Source organism: Rattus norvegicus, chromosome 18 (genome assembly GCF_021556685.1).
Source record: "Rattus norvegicus strain SHRSP/BbbUtx chromosome 18, alternate assembly SHRSP_T2T, whole genome shotgun sequence".
NCBI classification, from domain to species: domain Eukaryota; kingdom Metazoa; phylum Chordata; class Mammalia; order Rodentia; family Muridae; genus Rattus; species Rattus norvegicus.
This window is the reverse complement of record NC_141551.1, coordinates 27,485,606-27,507,394: the sequence shown is the minus strand read 5'-3', so window position 1 is coordinate 27,507,394 and position 21,789 is coordinate 27,485,606. Positions and strand designations below refer to the sequence as shown.

Below are 21,789 nucleotides of genomic sequence, written 5' to 3'. Positions count from 1 at the left end.
AGGATAAGACAGTTATAGTGTTATCTATATCCATTAAGCCTAATGTAAAGTATATGCCACACAAAAGTCTGAAAAACCTGACTTCTTTTATTTTCACAGTAATTTTGACAAATAAAATGTGGTTTTTCTAGTTTCTTGCAGTCTAAGACAAGTCAAGCCATACTTGACTTCAAGAAAGGTTCTAGGACCAGGTGGTGGTGGCACATGCCTTCCATCTCAACATTTAGAGGCAGAGGCAGGAGGATCTCTTTGAGTTGGAGGTTGGTTTTGTCTACAGACAGAATTCTAGGATAGTTAGGGCTACATAGAGAAATCTTATCTTTTTTAAAACAACAAAAAAAAAGGGTCTAGGTTATTAAATGGAGATGGAGGGATACACACACACACACACACACACACACACACACACTCAAGAACAGTTTAGCCAGGTTGTGGTGCCATGAGGCACTGTGAGTTCAGAGATCAGTCTGGTCTACAGAGTAAATTCCAGGACATTTAGGACAAGGAGAAACCAGATCTTAAAAAACAATAACAAAACAATGCAGTTCAGGTAGCAGAGTGCTTGCCTAATATGTAAGAAACTCTGGGATTGATTCCCAGAGCCACTTAACACCTGACAGGATGGCACATGTTTATAACCCTAGTATTCAAGAGGTAGAGGCCAAAGGAGCACAAATCAAGGTCATGTGCCCATACTTTAGGCCAGTCTGGCACACATACAACCCTGTATCAGGAGAACAGTTTGGGGGCAGGAGGGGCAGCTGAGCTAAGGGCATTTGTTGCTTTTGCTGATGACCCAGGTTGAAATCCCATATGGTGGCTCACAGCCATCTGTGACACCACTTGCAGGTGACCAAACAGGCATATACAATGAGCACATTCATGTACAGGCAAAACATAAAGTGAAATGCGTAAATCTAAGAAATTTAGTTAAAAGCTTGGATCATATATATAGATGGTTCAGTTGGTAAAGGCAAACCGGATAACCCAAGTTCAATCTCTAGGACCCATAGAAAGGTCAAAGGAGAGACTTTACCAAGTTATCCTCACATTCCCATGAGGGCTGTGGTTGAAACACACACACACACACACACACACACACACACACACACACACACACAATTTTAAGGTCAAATGATCATTTTTAAACCTGATTTTTAAAAAAAGATTTACAAGAACTAAGGATATTGTTCAGGAGTAGAGCGTTTGCCTTAGCATGTGTAAGATCTTGGATTCAATCCCTAGTACTATACAAAAAGATGTGAAGGCAGGTATGGTGGTGGTGGTACATGCCTGAATCCCAGGACTCAGGACCAATACCAGCAGTGACAGCCTAACTCAAAAACAGCAACAGGAGAAGGCTGTGGTGATGCACACACTTACTCCTGGCACTGGGAAGGCAGAGGGGCAAGCAGATTTGAGAGTTTGAGACCAGCACACAGCCAGAGCTGTTACACAGAGAAGAGAAAACAAAACAAAACACAGCAACAGAAACTATATTAGGAGGACAAATGTTATTCTAAGATTTAAATGTATGTTTTGAGTCAGTGTCATCTCTGAAGAAGTCTGTATAGCACAGATATTAATATAAACACTAAAAGCTATTAACTTGATGGTATAATCTCAGCACTCCAAAGACAGAGGCAAGTGGGTCTTGGAGTTGAGGGCAGCCAGAGTTAAAAGTTCCAAGCCAGCCAGAGCTAGTGAGACTCTACCTTTTAAAAAAGAAGTATCTCTACAAATTATCACAAACCAAACTCCCCTTTCCCCATCTTTGGTAGGCATTCTTTACAGGTCTAACTCAACACTATTCAAACTGGTAACTTTCAATTAGACTCCATAAAGACTACTAAAGTCTTAGAAATATATATATATATACATGTTACTTGGATGTTTATCTTTTACTTTGTTCTTATCCCTTACACTGTTTTTCTTTCGTTAAAGTTCAAACTTGAGCAATGGCCCTTCATTTTAGTACAAGATTTACTATCTAAAGTCTGCCCTTTGAGTTCTAAGAAATCAAAGAAAACAAAAGTTGTAAGATGCTAATTCACAGTAAGGAAAGGAATTAATTCCACAAGGTCTTGAATGAAGAATAAATGAGGACCAGTTACTGAACAGTCTACTCGTCATTCTGTGTTTACTTCATCCTCCATTCTTTTGCATTCTTATCCCACCGGTCGTTAGGGGTAATCCCAGGTCCAGCCACTTACTCATATGATAATGATTTAATATAGCCCATCTGAGGAGCCAAATAAAACACCAAGCAAAACTCATCAGGGGGTAACTTCCTATTTCCAAGAGGAAAGAAAAGTATCACTAAGTGATACTAAGAAGTTAACATCAGGGTGCCCTAAATTTGAATCGAAGTCAATGCTCTCCACAGTGTTAAATCTCATTATTTATTAAATAAATGGATAACCTTTCACTTAAAAGAGTTAAGAAATTATTTCTAACCAAAAATAGAGCAAAATCCCTTCTAAATCGGGGAGTCTTCTCGAACATTGCATCTAATTTCAGCATTAAAATCATTTTGGGAGAAATCTGTGAAAGGGATTTCTCTGGCGGTTTTCAAAGTTCGGTTTTTTTCTGAACCGAATGGCTTCTACTGTCTACCAGTTGTTCCACTAGATCCAATCCTGCAAAACTGAAGGGTTAGTTTCTGAAGACATACACCAATCCCAAGGAATAAAACCCTTCTCCACTTAATTCCCTCCTCTCCCCGAGTGGCATTTTCTTACCTCGGACTTCCTACTCCACTTTCTAGACCAGTAAGGTGGACTTTCGTGACCAGCTAGCTGACCCAGAGTTAAGTGAACTCAAAAGAACATTCGTGGATCGAGCAAATGGGCCCTCTGGTCGGCCTGACTATGTCCTCGATCTCAGGCAGCTCTTGAAGGGCGCCAGAGTAGGGGGACGGACTGGGCGAGCAGTCCTATCGACCTCGGATCACAGGGCCGCCCAACTACCAGCCGCTCCACCCCTGCCCCCCACCCGCCCTACGCCGCCCCAAGTCCTTTCTCGGCCGGACAATAGCCCCAGAGAGCATCAAGTCTCAGGCTGAAGGAAGGCCTGGAAGGGCGTCGGGGATGAAGGCTGCGAAGACAAGAGCAACTTCGGCCTAAGCAAGGGCCCCGTGCCCGGGCCTCCCTGGGCGCCATCTCTGGGAGTGGGGTGTGAAGGCCGCCCCCTGGGGCCGGCGCCGGCAGAAGGAACCAGACGCCGCGAGCCCAGTGGAGGCGACCGCGGGAAGTGCAGGCCGCAGCCTATTCAGCGGGCCCGCCCAGCGGCCCATTCCCACAGTAAACCCCTGGCCGCTTACCTTGTGGATTCTCTTCAGAGCCATGGTGGGAAACGGTGGCGGCTGGCCCCGGGGCGGGGACGGGGACGGGGGAGGGACGGGGAAGGGGCTAAGGGGCTTGAGACCGCCCGAGCGGTCGCGAGTCGACCGGAGAACGGGGAGCTCCGGAGCGCGGATACGACGAGCTGAGGGCCGAGGCCCACTCAGCTTCTGGGCCTGCCGCAGCGGTCACCGCATCACCCGGCGGCGGCCCCTTTATGCGCTGCTGCCACAGCCGCCGCCGCCGTAGCCTGCCTCTTCCTCGTAGGCTCAGCGCCGCCTCCTCGGCTGCCGTGGATCCCTCCGCCTGGGAGGAAGAGCCCCAAGCTCCAGGATCGCCGAGCGACTTACGGTGGCGAAGCCAGGGAAGCCTGCTTTCCTGCCTGGTGCAGGTGGACTAAGGGACGCGCGGGCGGGCGGCGCCGCCGGGGTGGGGCTGCCGGAGCGCGGGGTGGGCCCAGACCGAGGGACAGGTCGGGAGGCTCCGGGATTGGCGGGCCTGGGAGGGAGGGCCGGGCCGCGCCGGCGGCGGAGGGATACGGGCCGCCCCTGCCAGTACCGTACGCGCCTGCGCAGGCGCCGGCGCAGGCACAGCCGCAGAGGGGATGACGTCGCGAGGCAGGAGATCTCGCGAGAGTTTAGGCGCGGGTTCTAGACGCCCCCTCCTCCCGCCAAGGCCTGAAGTCAGCTTCTGGTACCCTGTGTGCCTGCGCCTTCAAAGAACGAGAAACGCTTAACGGCACGGGTTTTCCACATTGTTTAATCACCATCAGACTTGGAAGTAACTAATCCGACTGTCACTTTCCTGAAAAAGAAAGGGACTTTTCTAAGGTCACACAACTCTTCAGCCTCACTGCCACCCAAAAAAGAGGGTCCTAGAACTTGCTTGCACAGGGAGCCCTGAGACTGCCCGTCCCCCGCAAAAAAAGACCTCAGCTGGACATGACTCGAATGTTATATACGCAACCACTGACTTGTTAGCGTTAGGAAATAGGCCGTGTAGAATGAAGAAATACAAAAAGGATTTTTGGCAAGGTTTCATAACAAGTGGCAAAGTCGATCACCTCTCCTTAGAGAGGTGGACCCCCAAAGGCAAAAACCTTAGTTAGTCAGTCACACAGAATCTGTAAGTTAGAGGTTCTGTATGAGGAGGGACATTATGTAGGCCCAAGTCTTTTTGAAATGTAAAGAAAGAGGCACAAAAATGCCTTCATGTCTGATTTGTAATTTTTTTCGTGATGATGACATTTTTGTACTTAAAAAGCAAAATAGGAGTTGTCTATAGCTTTGTGGGTGATGGTGTTTGCTGCTGAGCCTGGTGACCTGAGTTGGATCCCTGAGACCGACTTGAGGAAAGGAGAGAACCTATTCCAAGTTATCCCGTGACCTCCGCATCCAAGCACAGGTACACACGCAGGCAGTACTTACCCTCACGAATGTAACTTCAAAAAAGATGACATGTATTTTACTGAGCCCATTTCGGGAAACTTTTTTTTTAAAATGCTGTTTCTAGGTACAAGAGAGATTGTTCAATGGTTAACGGTACACATTGCTCTTGCAGAGGATAAGAGGTTGGTTTCCAGCACCCACCTCAGAATTAAAATTACCTGTGACTCCAGCCCTAGGGTTTCCAACACCTATGGCCTCTGTACTCATGTGCACTCAGAGAAATACATACATAAAAATAAAATAGTTGTTTTCTTTTTTTTGTTAAATATTTTATTTATTTATTATATATTATGATTACACTGTTGCTATCTTCAGACACACCAGAAGAGGGCATCAGACTTGTTTCAGATGGTTGTGAGCCACCATGTGGTTGCTGGGATTTGAACTCAGGACCTTGGGAAGAGCAGTCGGTGCTCTTAACAACTGAGCCATCTCTCCAGCCCAAATAGTTGTTTTCAAAAGCTGTTTCCGGGGTTGGGGATTTAGCTCAGTGGTAGAGCGCTTGCCTAGGAAGCGCAAGGCCCTGGGTTCAGTCCCCAGCTCCGGGGGGGGAAAAAAAAAAAGCTGTTTCAAAAAAAAAAAAAAAAAAGAAGGTTTTAAGTAGTTTCTAGCCTTATTATTAAAAATAAGGGTGTGTGGGTAGGAGACATTTAATGGATATTTAACTCACTTTGGATAAAGAACTGACTACAGACCAAAGTAAGAATACTAACGAAGTCCAACATGGTGAACCAATGCGTTTCCTTGGGATTACTTAGAGGAGCAGGGGTGACCCAAAGGCAGCTGCATTTCTGAAAGCCTATCCCAGCACAGTGGCAGCTTTGTAAAGCCCTGGAACTTACTGTATGACTTGCAGGCAGCTTCATAACTTGGAATATATCCTAGGGTGTACACTGGTCTTTGTTCCTTATAGGTCTCTAGTGCCTTCTTCCAAGAAGCTCAGTTGGTCTGTCTCCTCCAAGTCTTTATATATTCTTAGGGTGGGGGCAGCCTTGTGTATCTGGTCAGTTTCAGGGACTTCCTAAGACTCCTGGGTTGTTTACTCTCCAAGTTGTTTTTGGTTGGTTGGTTGGTTGGTTTGAAGGGAGGGCCTCACTATGTAGCCCTGGCTGTTCTAGAACTTGCTATATAGACTAGGCTGACCTCAAACTCACAAAGATCTACCTACCTCTGCCTCCTGAGTGCTGAATTACAGGTGCGCACCACCACAGCTAGCTGCTTTCTGAGCTTTAAAGCATTTTCCGTTAGAATTCCCAGTCTTAATGTGCCTCCTTAGAAGTCCCCAGAACTTAATGAACTTCAGAGGAAATTGCTATACGACATTTAATCAGGGTCTCAATCTAGCTTCAAACTATGTACTTGGGAGTGCCCTTGAGTACTTCATTATCCCGGCTCTACCCACTGTGTGCTGGATTCCAGGTATGTGCTGTCTATCACCTCTGTCTCTCACACCCCAGTCTAGGCCCTTGGGGAGAAGCTACTATTATTTTTGTCTTAAGGACATAGTATTAATCTAACTCCTAATGACTTAGGTTATTCCCATAAATTAACGCGTCTATCAGCCCTTATCAGAGAAGCTTCTATTTGCAGGAGATGGCCACAACCGGCCAAGGTACAAAAAATAAGAGAATTAGGAGTGCCCAGCTCAAAATGAAACTTATATTCCCCATTCCCCCCTCCCACTACAGAAGAGGAGGCAGAAAAAGTATAAGAGTCAGAAACAATGGATGACTCCAAAGAAAACAGTGTCTTCTGGATACAAGAGGAGCTGCACATATGACCTCATGGTGTCTGTGACAGCATCTACAATACCTGGCCAAGCCAAAACAGATCAAATCCCAGCATAGAGAGTAACTGGTCACTAATCCCCACCACAGCCAAGCTGTGGAGTCATTGACAGTTGTTAGCTGATAGAAGATGGCAGTCACTGACAAGATCCTCAGTGAAAGGTGACATCACACAGCCAAGGATAGTTGAGCAGTACAAATTGGTTTTGATGGTTTAAAAAAAGAGAAAATCGGGGCTGGGGATTTAGCTCAGTGGTAGAGCGCTTACCTAGGAAGCGCAAGGCCCTGGGTTCGGTCCCCAGCTCCGAAAAAAAGAACCAAAAAAAAAAAAAAAAAAGAGAGAGAAAATTGAATGAAAGGGGAAAGGAAGAGTTTGGGGAGCAGGCAGGAATACATTCTAAACACATTGCTCGGCCTGGTGTGATAGTTATAGTGGTGTACCCCTTTAGTCCTAGAGGCAGAGGCTGATAGATAGATCTCTGTGAGTTCAAGGATCTACATAGAGAGTTCCAGGACAGCCAGAGCTACAAAAGGAGACTCTCTCCCAAAACTGAACAAAAACATTGTGTACAACTTTCAAAGAACTAGTAAAACTTTAAAAATAGATAAAATGGAAGTACAAGATAGAACGTTGTCTTCATTTTCCCAAGAAAACTTCTGTCAACCTAAAATAAATACAGCGTAATGGTTGGTCTAGTGAATGTACTCGGTTGGCAGAGCATTTCCTACCAGGCACGAAGCCCTGGCTACGAGCCGAAGCCCTACCTAAGAGAAAGATGGTATACATTTAAAATGGTATACATTTTTATTTCTGGTCCTTAGGGGGTGGAGGAAGGAGACTCAGAAGCCCCAGGTCATCCTAGGCTACACAGTAGGTTCGAAGCAATACCTCAGGTGTCTGGGGGGAGTGTTGCTAATGATGTAATAGGGAGTCAGTGTTAATCCTTATAAAGCTCCAGCAGTGCCTCCTTAGCATTCACTAGACATGATGTTGCTGTATCAGGAAGGTATGAACTGAAGCACAGTGGTACATGTATGGTACAATCCCAGTCCTCCATCGGCAGACGCAGGAATATCTATAGTTCAAGGCCAGCCCAGGCCGTCTCCAACCAAGACACCAAGAAAGGCAGGTGTGACACACACCTATAATCTTTGGCAGGATGCTAAAGCAAGAGGCTCTCAGTGTGTTATTGTGATGGGTAATCTTGGTTGTCAATTTGACTACATCTGGAATCGACTAAAAACCCAAGCAGCTGGGCATGCCTTTAAGGGATTTTCTTGATTGGGATCATTTGAAGTGGGAAGATTCACCCTAAACCCAGGCCACACTGACTGCCAGCAACCCACGTAAAGGTCAGGGCAGAAGGAAGCTTTGGCGTTTTGCCTGTTTGTCCTCATTCTCACTGGCCAGTTCATCTACCGTGCTATGGAGGCGTTGCTTTGCTGGTAATCAGAACATGCTTCTTCAGGATTCCAATGTAGATGGAAGCTCTCTAGGAATCCCCCAAGCTCCAGCAGCACACTGGGACTGCTGTGACATCCATTGTTGAGGACTGAACAACACCAGGGTCTTAGATTCTTGGCCTTGCTGTCCTGAGACAGCTATTGTTAGACTACCCAGACAGCATCCTGTAATCTGTGAAGACATTCTAATAAATCATAAAATATATGATCTCTATATGTATTTATATGTAAGTACATATCCCTATTAATTCTGTTGCATTAGAGAACCCTGACTGTTACACCTATGTGGTGAGACTCCCCATTGCCAGGGTTTTTAGAAGTCTGAGCCTGGACTCTGGATTTTCTAACATGCTAGACTCAGTGACTGTCCTCAACAGATCAAAACAGACAATAATGAACGGCAGAAAGAGATGTTTGTACCCAGGGTATCAGTTTTATTCAAGAAACTAATAAGAGGTCCAGTAACTCCCCCCCCCCCCCCAAGATCATCTTCAGAGTCTTTTTTTTTTTTTTTTTTTTTTTTTTTTTTTTGGTTCTTTTTTTCGGAGCTGGGGACCGAACCCAGGGCCTTGTGCTTCCTAGGCAAGCGCTCTACCACTGAGCTAAATCCCCAACCCCGAGTCTTTTTTTAAAAGATTTATTCATGTATATGAGTACACTGTCACTGTTTTCAGACACACCAGAAGAGAGCATCAGATCTCATTACAGATGGTTGTGAGCCACCATGTGGTTGCTGGGATTTAAACTCGGGACCTCTGGAAGAGCAGCCCGTGCTCTTAACCCCTGAGCCATCCCTCCAGCCCCATCTTCAGAGTCTTGACTTGAGGTTTAGGTTTAATCAGAAGGCAAGAGGTGTGCGTAATTCCTGGAGTAATTCCAATTGCCTAAAACACATTGTTTCTTTTATTTTATTTTTTGACAGGATCTCACTATATATCTCTGGCTAGCGTGGACATTTTAAGGCTGGCTTTAAGCACTCAGAGATCTGGCTGCCTCTGCCTCCCATGTGCTGGGATTAAAGGTGTTTTGCGGGGTTGGGGATTTGGCCAGTGGTAGAGCGCTTGCCTAGGAAGCGCAAGGTCCTGGGTTCGGTCACCAGCCCCAAGGGGGGGAAAAAAAGGTGTTTTGCATTGTTTCAGTAGCCTGATATCCAGAGGGGGGAGTGCACACATCTCTTTGGACCATTTCATTCCTGTCAGGATGGCTATACCTGCTTTTCTTTTCGTTCTTTCATTTTTCTTTTTTAAAGGTGCCAGGTATTGGTAGTGGATGCAGAGGGGAAAGGAGGCCAGGTATAGTGCACACCTATAATCCTAACACACTGTGGAGGAGAAGGCAAGGAGACCAAGAGGGGAGGCAGAAATGCTTCAGTGGTTAAAAGCACTTGTTCCTGCAGAGGACCTAGATTCAAGTCCCAGCCCCCACACATCAGCTCACAACCACATGTAACTCCAGTTCCATACTCTTCTGACTTCCATGGGCAATAGGCATGCATGCGGTATGCAGATATACATGCAGGCAAAACACCATACACACACACACACAAAAAAAAGATTTAAAGCAATATGTGTGTGTGCGTGTGTGCGCGCGCGCGTGTGTGTATATATGTGTGTGTGTATGTATATGTGTGTATGTATGTATGCATATATGTGTGTGCGTGTGTTCATGTGTGTGTGTGTGTGTGTACTGGGAACTAAACTCAGGTGCTCTGACCCAGTGAGCCATCTCTCCAGCCCTAGTTGTTGTTATTTTACTTATCTCTAAAACACTGATAATGTCAGTATGTTCACAGGATTTCAAAGTTAAATAACAATTCTGGTCTGAAGAAAGAGTTAGTGCTGGTGCTCTGTAGATTCAAGATCAGCCTGGTCTGGGGCAGGCGTGGGTGTGCCCTGTCTGCAACACAAGAGAGGCTGAGGCAGAAGTTACCTCATGTTAGGAGCAAGCCTGGGCTACAGAATTCCTGGCAAGCCTGAGCCCATACCTTGTCTCTCAAACAAACTAGAGCCCAGAATGTTGTTCAGTTGGTACAATGCCTGCCTAGCATGCCCAAGGCCCTCAGTTCCATCCCCAACACCAAAAACTGGAGATACAGCAGGTACCTTACAGTGTCTTCCTTACACCAGGATCTGAGCTTGGTCCTCAGCTCAGAGAGAGTCTCAGTCAAGGGAGAGAAGATGATGGGAAGGAAAGATGTGGGATTGTAAAGTGGTGATCCCAAGCAATGTTTTGCCCACCAGGGAGCTCTTTAAGGCGAGGAACTGGGAAGCTGAGGTGATCTCCAGGTCCTCAGGGCCTCACCTCTCCTCTGGGTGGACAGTTCTCTTCTTCCTGTGAATGTTGCTGTGTTGGTGGGAGGACATCAGAAGTGGATGAATCTCATTCCATGCAGCAACAGTCTTCAGGATTCTTGTTGGAAACAGGCAATGCTCTGCCCTTTCTCTGGATCCTGGAAAGGGGTTGGAAGATGTCAGACACCAAGTGCTGAGTTTGTGTCTCATCGTATTAGTCGCTAATGACAAGTTGGTCATTACTTCTTGATGTTGTCCAAAGGGACAGGTTGAAGAAATGTATTTATTTTTTGACTTGGTTATTTTAAAACAGGGTCTTCTGTGGCTCAGGCTGACCTTGGATGCAGTATGTAGATGGTGACCTTGAACTCTTTTTTTGTTTCTTTCTTTTGAGACAAGGTTTTATGAAGGCCACGCTGGCCTCAAACTCTCTGTGCAGGAAGACCTTGAACTTCTGTTCCTCCTGCCTCTAACTCCCAAGCTCTGGGAAGACAGGCATGCACACCTCCCACCGTACCCAGTTTCTCATAGTGCTGGTCATTAAACCCAGGGCTGAGACATTTCTGAGCCCTGCCCACCCCCACTACATTATTGTGTTTGATGTCTGCGGCTTGTGTGTGCTGTACCTGTTGATACCAGAAGAGAAATTATCATCTCCTTCCTCCACCTTCACACCGGTCCCATGATTCGACGGAGGTCACCAGACTAGTACAGCAAGTGTCCTTTCTGCTCAGCCATCTTGCCACTCTACCTCTGGCCTATTTTGATTTTTTAAGTTAAAATTTTAATATATTACATATGTCTTGCACGTGTCTTTCTAATTTAATTAATCAATCAATCAATTTTAATTAATTTTTTGGTTGTTGTTTCTTGAGACAGGCTCTCTCTACATAGCCCTGGCTGTCCAGGTACTCACTATGTAGACCAGGCTGACCTCGAACTCACAGAGATCCACCTGTTTCTGCCTCTCAAGTGCTAGTTTAAAAGCTTAAAGCACAACACCCAGTTAATTTTTTCAACCAGTTAATATTTTTAATTATATTTCATTTTATGTGTATGGATGTTTTGCCTGACTCTGTGTACCATGTGTGTGCCTAATGCCCAAGGAGGCCAGAAGAAGGTGTCTAATCCCCTGGAACTGGAGCTCCAGGTATTGTCAGTCACCATGTGGGTCCTGGGAATTGGCCTGAATCCTCTGGAAGAGCAGCCAGGATTTTTAACTGGGAAGCCATTTCTCCAGCCCTTATTTTACCTATGTATTTATTTTTATTCTTGAAACATCGTCTCACCCTGTAGCCCTGGCTGACCTGGAACTGACTATGAAGACTAGACTGGCCTTGAACTCAGAGCTGGAATTAAAAGTATATGCCACCATATCCAACTACTCTTCTTTTCTTTTTTAAGATTTACTTTGTTGTTTTTGCTTTTTTTTTTTTTTATTTTTCAAGACAGGGTTTCTTTGGGTAGTCCTGGCTGTCCTGGAACTTGCTCTGTAGACCATGCTGGCCTCGAACTCAAGATCTGACAGCCTCTGCCTCCCAAGTACTGGGAATAAAAGCATGTGCTACGGGGCTGGGGATTTGGCTCAGTGGTAGAGCGCTTACCTAGGAAGCGCAAGGCCCTGGGTTCGGTCCCCAGCTCCGAAAAAAAGAACCAAAAAAAAAAAAAAAAAAAAAAAAAAAAAAAAAGCATGTGCTACCATGTCTGACTTATTTTTATCTTTAATTATGTGCATGTGTGTGTGCTTGTGTATGGATATGTGTATGGGAGTGTAGGTGGCAGTGGAAGACAGAGAGGGAAGACTCCTTGGAGTTACAGTTAGTGTATGCTGCCCAGTGTGTGCTGGAACCTAACTTGGGTCCTCTGAAAGAGCGGTACTTATTCTTAACCACTGAATGAGTATACCAGCCACGCTTTCCTCCTGAAGAAGAGTGTGTGTGTGTGAGTGTTTATATATGATGTGTGTGTATGTGTGTGTACGTGTGATGTGTATGTGGTGTGTGTGTATGTGTGGTGTGTGTGTGTGTGTATGTGTGTGTACGTGTGATGTGTATGTGGTGTGTGTGTATGTGTGGTGTGTGTGTGTGGTGTGTGTGTATATGGGGTATATGTGTATGTGGGGGTGTATGTGTGGTGTGTGTGTGTGGTGTGTGTGTATGTGTGGTGTGTGTGTATATGGGGGTGTGTGTATGTAGGGTGTGTGTGTATGTGGGATGTGTGTGTATGTGAGGTGTGTGTGTGTGGTGTGTATGTGTGTGGTGTGGGGGGGATGTGTGTGTGTGTGTATGTGGGGTGTGTGTGTATGTGGGGTGTGTGTGTATGTGGGGTGTGTGTGTATGTAGGGTGTGTGTGTGTATGTGGGGTGTGTGTGTATGTGGGGTGTGTGTGTGTGCTAGAACCTAACTTGGGTCCTCTGAAAGAGCGGTACTTATTCTTAACCACTGAATGAGTATACCAGCCACGCTTTCCTCCTGAAGAAGAGTGTGTGTGTGTGAGTGTTTATATATGATGTGTGTGTATGTGTGTGTACGTGTGATGTGTATGTGGTGTGTGTGTATGTGTGGTGTGTGTGTGTGTGGTGTGTGTGTATATGGGGTATATGTGTATGTGGGGGTGTATGTGTGGTGTGTGTGTGTGGTGTGTGTGTATGTGGGGTGTGTGTGTATATGGGGGTGTGTGTGTATGTAGGGTGTGTGTGTATGTGGGATGTGTGTGTATGTGAGGTGTGTGTGTGGTGTGTATGTGTGTGGTGGGGGGGATGTGTGTGTGTGTATGTGGGGTGTGTGTGTATGTGGGGTGTGTGTGTATGTGGGGTGTGTGTGTATGTGGGGTGTGTGTGTATGTGGGGTGTGTGTGTATGTAGGGTGTGTGTGTATGTGGGGTGTGTGTGTGTATGTGGGGTGTGTGTGTGTATGTAGGGTGTGTGTGTATGTGGGGTGTGTGTGTATGTGGGGTGTGTGTGTATGTGAGGTGTGTACGTGTTTATGTGGAGTGTGTGCGTGTATATGTGGGATGTGTGTATGTGGGGTGTGTGCATGTATATGTGGGGTGTGTGTATGTGGAGTGTGTGTATGTGTGTATGTGGGGTGTGTGTGTTTATGTGGGGTGTGTGTTTATGTGGGGTGTGTGCGTGTATATGTGGGGTGTGTGTGTTTATGTGGGGTGTGTGTGTTTATGTGGGGTGTGTGCATGTATATGTGGGGGGTGTGTATGTGGGGTGTGTGCATGTATATGTGGGATGTGTGCATGTGTGTATGTGGGGTATATGTGGGGTATGTGCTTGTTTATGTGGGGTGTGTGCATGTATATGTGGGGGGTGTATATGTGTGGGGGTGTGTGTGGTGTGTTTATATATGGTGTGTGTGTATGTGCGTGTGCGTGTGGTATAAGTGTGTGTGTGTGTGGTGTGTTTGTATACGGTGTATGTATATGTGTATGTGTGTATGTCGGGGGTGTGTGTGTGTGTGTGTGTGTGTGTGTGTGTACACAAAGGCCAGAGGACAACGTCAGTCAGGTATCACTATGTACCTTACTTCGTTGTGACAAGACCTCTCAATGAGCCTGCTGCTCCCCGTATTTTGACTGGCTAGATAAAGCCCAGCTGATTGGTTTGTCCATTCTCCCAGCACTGGGGTTCCAGGCCAGTGTGCCCATATCGAACTTTTATAAGCTTTTTTTATAGCCTTTTTAAAAAGTTTTATTAATTTTTATTCTATATGTATTGGTACTTTTCCATGCATGTATGGCCGTGTAGCACTTCTGTGCCTGAGGCCTGGAGGCCAGAAGAGGTCAAATTCCCGGGAACTGGAGTTAGAAATGTTTTGAGCCACCATGTGGGTGCTGGGAACTGAACCTAAGGTCTCTGCCTGAACAACAAGTACTGTCGATCACTGAGCCATCTCTCCAGCCTTGTGCCCAAACTTTACATGGGTTCTGAGGCTCTGAACTCAAATCCTCATACTCCGATAGCAAGCACTCTTACCCACCGAACGATGTCCACAGTCCTGTTTCTCTTCTTCTAAAAAAATTTACTTGTTTTTATTTACACGTGCGTTGGTATTCTGTCTGCTTGTATGTCTGTGTGAGGTGTCAGAGTCTCTGGAACTGGAGTTATGGGTGGTTGTGAGCTGCTCTGAGAATCGAACCCAGTCCTCTGTGAGAGCAGCAAGTGCTCTAGGCTACTGAGCCATCTCTTTGATCTCATTAATAAAATAATTTGAGAACAGTCTTATTAGAGTTTAGAACAAGTTCCGCCTCCCCCACCCTCCCCACCCCCGAGGGGCAGGCAGGATGTAAACTTCAGCAGGTTCCAGAGGAAGATTACAGGGAAAGGGGATCTCTGGGTTAGGGCAGCTCTGAAGTCAGCCACAGAGCCAGAGGGGGCTGTGGAGAAAGCTGGGACAGGGAAAGGCTGCTTAGAGAGGAGACACCTGCATGTCTGTGGCTCTGCAAATGACCTCATTAGGCTGTGCTTTCTGGGAAGGAAAAGTGCATTACCTCCCTGAAGGTGTAATTATTCTCCCCGTCTCCTTAGCCTGGCTTAGCGAAAGCCTATCTCCCTAAGGGGTGGTCCCTTAGGCAACTGATTATTTAACCTACCTGGAATGTTGGGTCTCCAAGCAAGTCAAGAATTCCATTTCTTGACCAGAGGGAAAGAGCTCTCCTTTAGTGGGCCTCCAATTCTACTGTAACATCACCATGTGGCCCAGACTTGCCTCAAACTCCCAATGCTCCTGCTGAAATTCTGGAAGATTGCCACCTTACCTGTCAGCCCCCTCACCACCACCACCACTCTCCCCTGAAACCAGGGTCCCCTTTAGCCAGGCTAAAACTTGCTATGTAACAGAAGTCACTGGTCTCAGATTCCTTCTGGAGCCCAGGCGGGTCTTCCAGTTTCCAGAGTGCTGTGAGTATGGGTGAGCTCTACCACACAGGACATTGGTGGAGACGGAGGTGGAGGCTGGGGTGACAGTGGTGGCTGTGGTGGTGGGGATGGTTGTGTTACTATTGTTCTTCTTCCTATGTTTTATGAGCATATATTGTACAAAACAATACATTGCTTTGTTAGATTTCCATGCAAACTTTAGCCAAATGACTGTAAACGTCTCCTCAACTTGAGTCTGAGTCCTTCCCTCACTCTGCCAGCCTCCTCTCAACTTTAACAGGTTTTTTTGTTTTTTGGGTTTTTTTGTTTTGTTTTGTTGTTGTTTTTGTGGACTCCACATTTGAAAGAAGGTGAGACTTCTTTTCTGGCTATTTCCTCTAACACAATGACCTCCAGTTTCATCAATTATTCTTCAAAAGACATGATTTGTTTCTTCTTTCTGGTGGAATAATACTTCATGTTATTTTTATAGGACTTAAACAAAAGACTAGTCGGAAACTAGGTACAAGTCACGCCAGGATCGTTGTCAGTTTAGGGAATAAATCTCTCTTGTAAATTAATTTCTGTTCCTTTCAGTGGGGCATCAGTTCATACATTTCTGTAGTGTCAGGAAGACATCTTGTTATACTGTTTGTTTTGTGTTTGTTTGAAGCAGGGTCTTTCTATGTAGGTTGGCCTGGAACTCAGTATGTAGACCAGAGTGGCCTTGAACACACAGGGATCTACCTGCCTCTGCCTCCTGAGTTCTGAATAAAAATGACCTAAAACAAGGTCTTTTTAAAGGGTATTTGTAGTTGTTTCTTCCCCCCCTTAGATCCACTGTTATCCACTGGCGAGTCAGGTATGAAGAAAGGGACAGGATTACATTTTCACCTGGCCTGGCTTTGCTGTGGCCCCTTGGTCCCAAACCTTGCTCCCCTCCCCTCTTCGGTAGCCAGGGGCAGGCTTTGCCTAGAAAGGGATGCTTGAGTACTGAAGGAGCCCTATTTGGGGCTTAACAGTCATCACAAAGGCCTCCTGGGGGGTTGTAAAATGCTTTCTTCGCCAGGGCCTCCTTTGATCCCTGCACTCCCACTGAGGCTGGGTTTAACAATGGTCCTCTAGCCTAGTTCTAACCCATTCCGGATTACATTTAAGCACTTTTGAGCTGACAATGGCTAACCCTAGCAGCTTGGGCAGGGAGATACTGTTACAAAGGAAAGCAGTCCTTAACTCTGCAAGTGACCAAGCAGCCCAGCAGCTCCAGTGTAGTTCCTTCCCACCTACACCCCCCTCCCCCAGGCACCCCAGTTCCCTCAGCCCTCCAGGCGTCTTCCTTTATCTCATCTACTGCTCAATACCTTTCAACGCCAACCATTGTCCCTCCCACTATTCAGGATGCCCCACCTGTTTTCTTATTCCCTCTTACTGTGGCCAGCTCTCCATCCTCTCGGTGCCGCTCTTAGCCAACTCCTTGAAGGTCAAAGGTTACTATGGCAGTGGGAGGGCTCTAGTAATGCTTTCTTTACCCTGGCCAGAGAATTGGCCTGTTCTGTAGATTCAAGTCTGCTTTCGTTAAGTTCTCCCTTCCAGAGCACACGGGTCTGGATCTGACCCAAACACCTCAGGCTAGTGGAGTTGGGGGAGGGCACAAATCCAGGACAACTTTGTGAGCTATTTGACTATGACAAAATCACTCAAGTGTCTCCTGTCTCCGTCACCTTATTATCCGGAGCTGGAAATAAAGAAAACGCGTGCATCTCCGCAGTCTTTGGTGAAAACAAAAGCAGATAATGGCGCACGTACCTGAAAGTCAGTGCTGGGAGGAAGGACCGCTCCCATGTCAGTTTAGAAACACATGGAGACAGTCTGAACACCTCGCTCGCTCCTGTGGTGGTAAACATTTCTCTGTTCTACCGATGAGCCCGTGGGAGGCCTTTGGTGCCGGTGCCAGTCAGCGTTCACGGAGACCTGCTTGCATGGCTGACTGATCCCGCAGTTATTTTCTCCTTCCCTATCCCAGGCTCCCTAGGAATAATGCTTACAGTGGCTAATTCCTGCTCTCCTCTCTCTGCCTCCCATTGTTATTTTGGTTTGTTTGGTTGTTTGTTTGGTTTGGTTGTTTGGTTGCTTTTTCAAGACAGGGTTTCTCCTGGAACTTGCTCTGTAGACCAGGCTGATTTCTTTTATTTTTTTATTTATTTATTTTATATATGTCAATACACTGTCACTCTCTTCAGACACACCAGAAAGAGGGCACAGGATCCCATTACAGACGATTGTGAGCCACCATGTGGTTGCTGGGAATTGAACTCAGGACCTCTGGAAGAGCAGCCAGTGCTCCCAACTGCTGAGCCATCTCTCCAGCCCCAGGCTTGTTTCTTAACTCACAGAGATCCCCCTGCTTCTGCCTCCCTACTGGCAGGATTAATGGCACGCACCACCACCGCCCCTCTCCCACTGGTTTTATCTCCTCCCTAACATGATCTTTCAAGGGGGCCATCTGTATTTCCTTCTCCAAGCGTTAAATTCCAGGGCAAATTCCAATATCTCAGGGACTATTGTTTCAATAATCTGATAGTCGAAGACACACAAGTAGTGTCTCTTTAGAATATCTTTCTTTAGTCCTGCCAGGATGGGTACAATGTCACATCTTGTTCTCGTGGTTTACTTATCCCCCTCTGCTAGACAGTGAGGAAGAAAAATATGATATTGTTCTATCTGGCCATCTGGGGGCATTGCTCTGTCCAAGTCTGACTGTGGATCACATGTTGCTGAGTACTGGGGAAGGCCTGAGATTTTGAGAAAGACTTCTACCTTCTGTGACCCTGACCTCTCCTAATTTAGCCTGTGATTAGAGCCCCCCTACAACTAAGGATGGTATCATGGTATCTGTGTGTATGCATGTGTAACTGTCAGGCCATGTAACAAAGACCACTCAATTGGAATGTGTGTTACCATGGAAGGGAAAGGGTGGGGGGACTACACTGTAGAGGGAAAATAACCAATGCACCAGTGCAGCCTATGTTAGGGGACTAGCCTTTGAATGTGAACTCGCTGAGCTAATGTAGACAAAACAAAAACCTAGAGTGGAGGTCTCTGAATTGACCTCAGGCAGGAGTAAAGTGTTTGCTGAACAACCATGCAGACCTGGGTTTGGATCCCCAGTATCCAGTAACACTGGGGCAACAGAGCAGAGAAAGGCAGATGCCAGTAGGGTTGAGTGTCCCCCTAGGCCAGCTCCAATGCCAAGTTTTGGGTTAAATGAGACGTCTCCATCTCTATTAAGGTGAGAAGTTGGAGAGAGATTGTTTGGTGGTTAAGAACACACGTTATTTCAAAGAGCTAGAGTTTGTTTCCCAGCACCCAAGCTGGTGGCTCACGGTGGTAATTGTGACTTTAAGGAGACCACGAAATGTCCATGTGCACATACTAAATAAGACGAAGAGTAATAGAAGACACCTGAAGCTGACCTCTGGCTTCTATAGATATACACACACACACAGGTGAGCAGGAGCAGTGCACACACAAGCATAACACACACACACACACACACACACACAAAGACGGAGACGGAGACAGAGACAGAGAACAACTCAGGCCATTGCGTGGGGCAGCCCTACGACCTACCACTGTTAAGAGTATCGTGGGGCTGGGGATTTAGCTCAGTGGTAGAGCGCTTACCTAGGAAGCGCAAGGCCCTGGGTTCGATCCCCAGCTCCGAAAAAAAGAACCAAAAAAAAAAAAAAAAAAAAAAAAAAGAGTATCGTAAGAGGGGTTGGAGATTTAGCTCAGTGGTAGGACGCTTGCCTAGCAAGTGCAAGGCCCTGGGTTCGGTCCCCAGCTCCAGAAAAACAAACAATAAAAAAAAGAGTATCGTAAATTAGTTTTATTTCCATCTCATTTTAAGGTAAACTAAGGCACTGAAAGACAGTCTTCTCCAAGACAGTTCTGAAATGGGACAACAGAGTCCACGTCCTTGTCTGACTGCTTGTCCGTTTGAGAATAAGGATGTGGCATGAGACTCAGAGGCCTGAGGGAAGCCTGGAAAAGTCGAGACCTGAGCCATAAAGCACCCAGCAGTGATCGCAGCTCAGGCGGTGTGGTGTGATCGCCCTGGCAGCAGCTGAATGAGCTGCAGCCGCCGCGGCTCTCGGCTGAGAACAGCGCCATCTAGCGAAGCCTAGGACTCAGCACCGAGCCGATGATGTCACTGCCAAGAGGCATGCCGGGAAGGTGAACCACGATGAATATTTACCAAAGCACCAAGGGAGGGATAAACACCTTTGGGGACCCCGTTTATCTGACTTTTGGGGGAACTCTGACCACATCAAGTATAGGGCATCCTGAGTCGGGGTCTTGGACGCTAGACATATTACCAAAGGCCTCGCAGTACTATCCTCTTCCTCCGGTGTCCTCTGGCAACTGCCCAGGTCACTGTGATGACCCCTCAGATTCCGCAACGGATCCCTTCTTACTCTCCTCACACCCTCCCACTCACCACGCTATTCTTGTGTTGCATTCCATCCATTACATCTCAAGGCCATCATACTGGCGGTGTCCTGTTCCTCCCTCCATGCCTACGTATTCTATTCTGTTCTGACTGCCTCTCCTAATTCCTTCCAACAGCTACAACAGCCAGAAGGTGTGCAGGCTTCCTTTTCCAACGAAGGACAGGACTGCTCCTTTAAATTGAGTTGAAAGTTCAGCAAAATCTGCTCTCTTGAAGTCCTGTCCTTGCCCCTAGAACTCAGGAGGTGGAATTTTGCCTCTCAGCTTCTTTTCTGCCCACCTGAAGTGTATGCTCCTAATGGTGGCACTGGTATGGCCTTGTTCAGAGTGAGGTGCCTGCTGCAGAGAAGGGATTCAATAAATACTTTGTTGAGGATGGAATGACTGACTATCTGGGCATATTTTAAGCTTAAGGCAATACGTATGAGGACCTGGCATCAAGGGTGAGGGTAACAGAAACCCTGAAAGTCAGGGTAATGGGCCCTATAAGAGTTTCCCTGAGCTGTCACTCACAGAGGTCTAGTTTGGGGACACACTTCCTTCCAAGGATACCTAGGACAGCCTGGGTACACACCTCAGTTCTCTTCTGCTCTGTGGCTCCTCCTGTGCTAGGGGCTTTAAGTCCCATCTGAATCACCCAGGACAACTGGAGTCAGAGTTTTTATACTCCAGCAGTACTTTGTCTCTGGTTTCTGATCTATCAGAGTGAAACCAAGCCTAGTTCAGATGAATATTCACTGGATAGCCTGGAGAAGTGAAAACCAAAAGCCAGGTACAGGTAAGGGCCAGACCATCTGCCCACGGGGCTGCCGACAAAAGAAACTGGTAGATGCGGTGAAGATAACACAGACTACTGCTGTTTCCTAAGCCTTCTGCCATCTCTGCCTTTAAGGATGTTGCCACTTAGGGTTGTGGGCAAGATTTGAATTGGGCCACAGAGAGGCAATGCCAGTAGTGGTGGTGGTGGTGGTGATGGTGATGGCGGCGACAGCGGTGGTGGTGATTTTAATGTTTTAGATGAAAGGTCTCGTGTAGCCCAGGCTAGCCTTGACTTTACTATGTAGCCAAGGATGATCTTGAACTTCTGGTTCTCCTGTCTCCACTTTCAAGCTCTGGTATTAGAGTGATGAACCGCCAGGAGAGCACTCTACCAACTGAGCTAACCCCTTGGCCTCCCCGACTCCCATTTTAATATTTTGAGACAGGATCTTACTCTGTAGCCCAGCCCAGGCCCTCCTGGAGCTCACTGTCTAACCTGGACTGTCCTCGAACTTTTAACAATTCTCTTACTTCAGCTCTTCAAGTCCTGGGCACTTACAGGTCATACTAGGTATTTACCACGTCCCAAACACCCTTCCAAGCAGTTGGCATTTCATTTCTTTCACATTTCCAGCAATCCTGGTTCCCAGAGGGCGAGGCTGTTCGTACCCTTGGAGAGATGTGCACAAAGCAGAGTGGCCGGGGAAGGGATGTGGGTGGGTTGAGTTGGGGATGCACACTCCATTTGGAGCACACAGTAGGTTTTTGGTTGGTAGGCTTCAGAGTCCAGAGTACATGTAACACCTCCTGCCTCATAGGCTAAGGGCCTTGCTTGTTCCTCGGGGCTCCTTTTGTCTGTGTTTCTGTCTTAGGGAGTCAACTGTTAAGGCTCAGGGAGCTAGGATTGGGAGTCCTAGGTCTGAGGCAGTCTGGCTATGGAAAGTTAAGTTTCAGTGCCCTCTCCTCATACTCCTCTCTTTCCCTCCCTCCCTCTGTCTATCTTCTCTCCCTCCCTTCCTCTGGCAGGGCTCATGCATACTGAGTATGGGCATGCATGCCCTACTATGAAATGCCACACCAGAACCCTCTTTCTGAAAGGAGTGTTGCTCAGCTCTCCCAGCAACCCACTGGGCTCTATTCATAGCTCCTGAGCACGATGGAGCCCAGGTGCAGGTGCAGCTTTAATTAACTTGTCCTTTCTTCAAATAGCTCTTTTCCTGCCTCACAGGCATGCCTGGAACACAGGACAGGCACAGAAGAGGAACTGGAGAGCCACCAGAGGCTCACCTATGTGCACATGCCCGAGCAGGTGAGTTGTCCAGG

The 21,789-nt window shown here is 46.9% G+C and overlaps 1 protein-coding gene and 1 long non-coding RNA gene across 5 annotated transcripts in view; both read right to left on the bottom strand.

The window, feature by feature from the left end:
* The window catches only part of Ube2d2 (ubiquitin-conjugating enzyme E2D 2), a 41,994-nt gene extending 38,244 nt beyond the window's left edge, over nucleotides 1-3,750 (bottom strand). For 2 of the 4 annotated variants that reach the window (XR_015642441.1, XR_015642442.1), the window contains exon 1: nucleotides 3,323-3,739. Coding sequence is in view for 1 of the 4 variants with exons in the window: in NM_001393772.1 (NP_001380701.1) it covers nucleotides 3,323-3,346 (24 nt within the window). In the remaining 3 variants the exon portion in view is untranslated. 4 annotated transcript variants of the gene reach the window in all.
* Nucleotides 3,751-9,285: 5,535 nt separating this feature from the next.
* On the bottom strand, nucleotides 9,286-17,214 carry LOC147999724 (uncharacterized). Its single transcript, XR_015642868.1, has 3 exons — nucleotides 17,002-17,214; nucleotides 10,958-11,089; nucleotides 9,286-10,489 (listed from the first exon to the last, which is right to left on the bottom strand). It is a non-coding gene; the product is annotated as an uncharacterized LOC147999724 (long non-coding RNA).
* Between the last annotated feature and the right edge of the window lie 4,575 nt (nucleotides 17,215-21,789).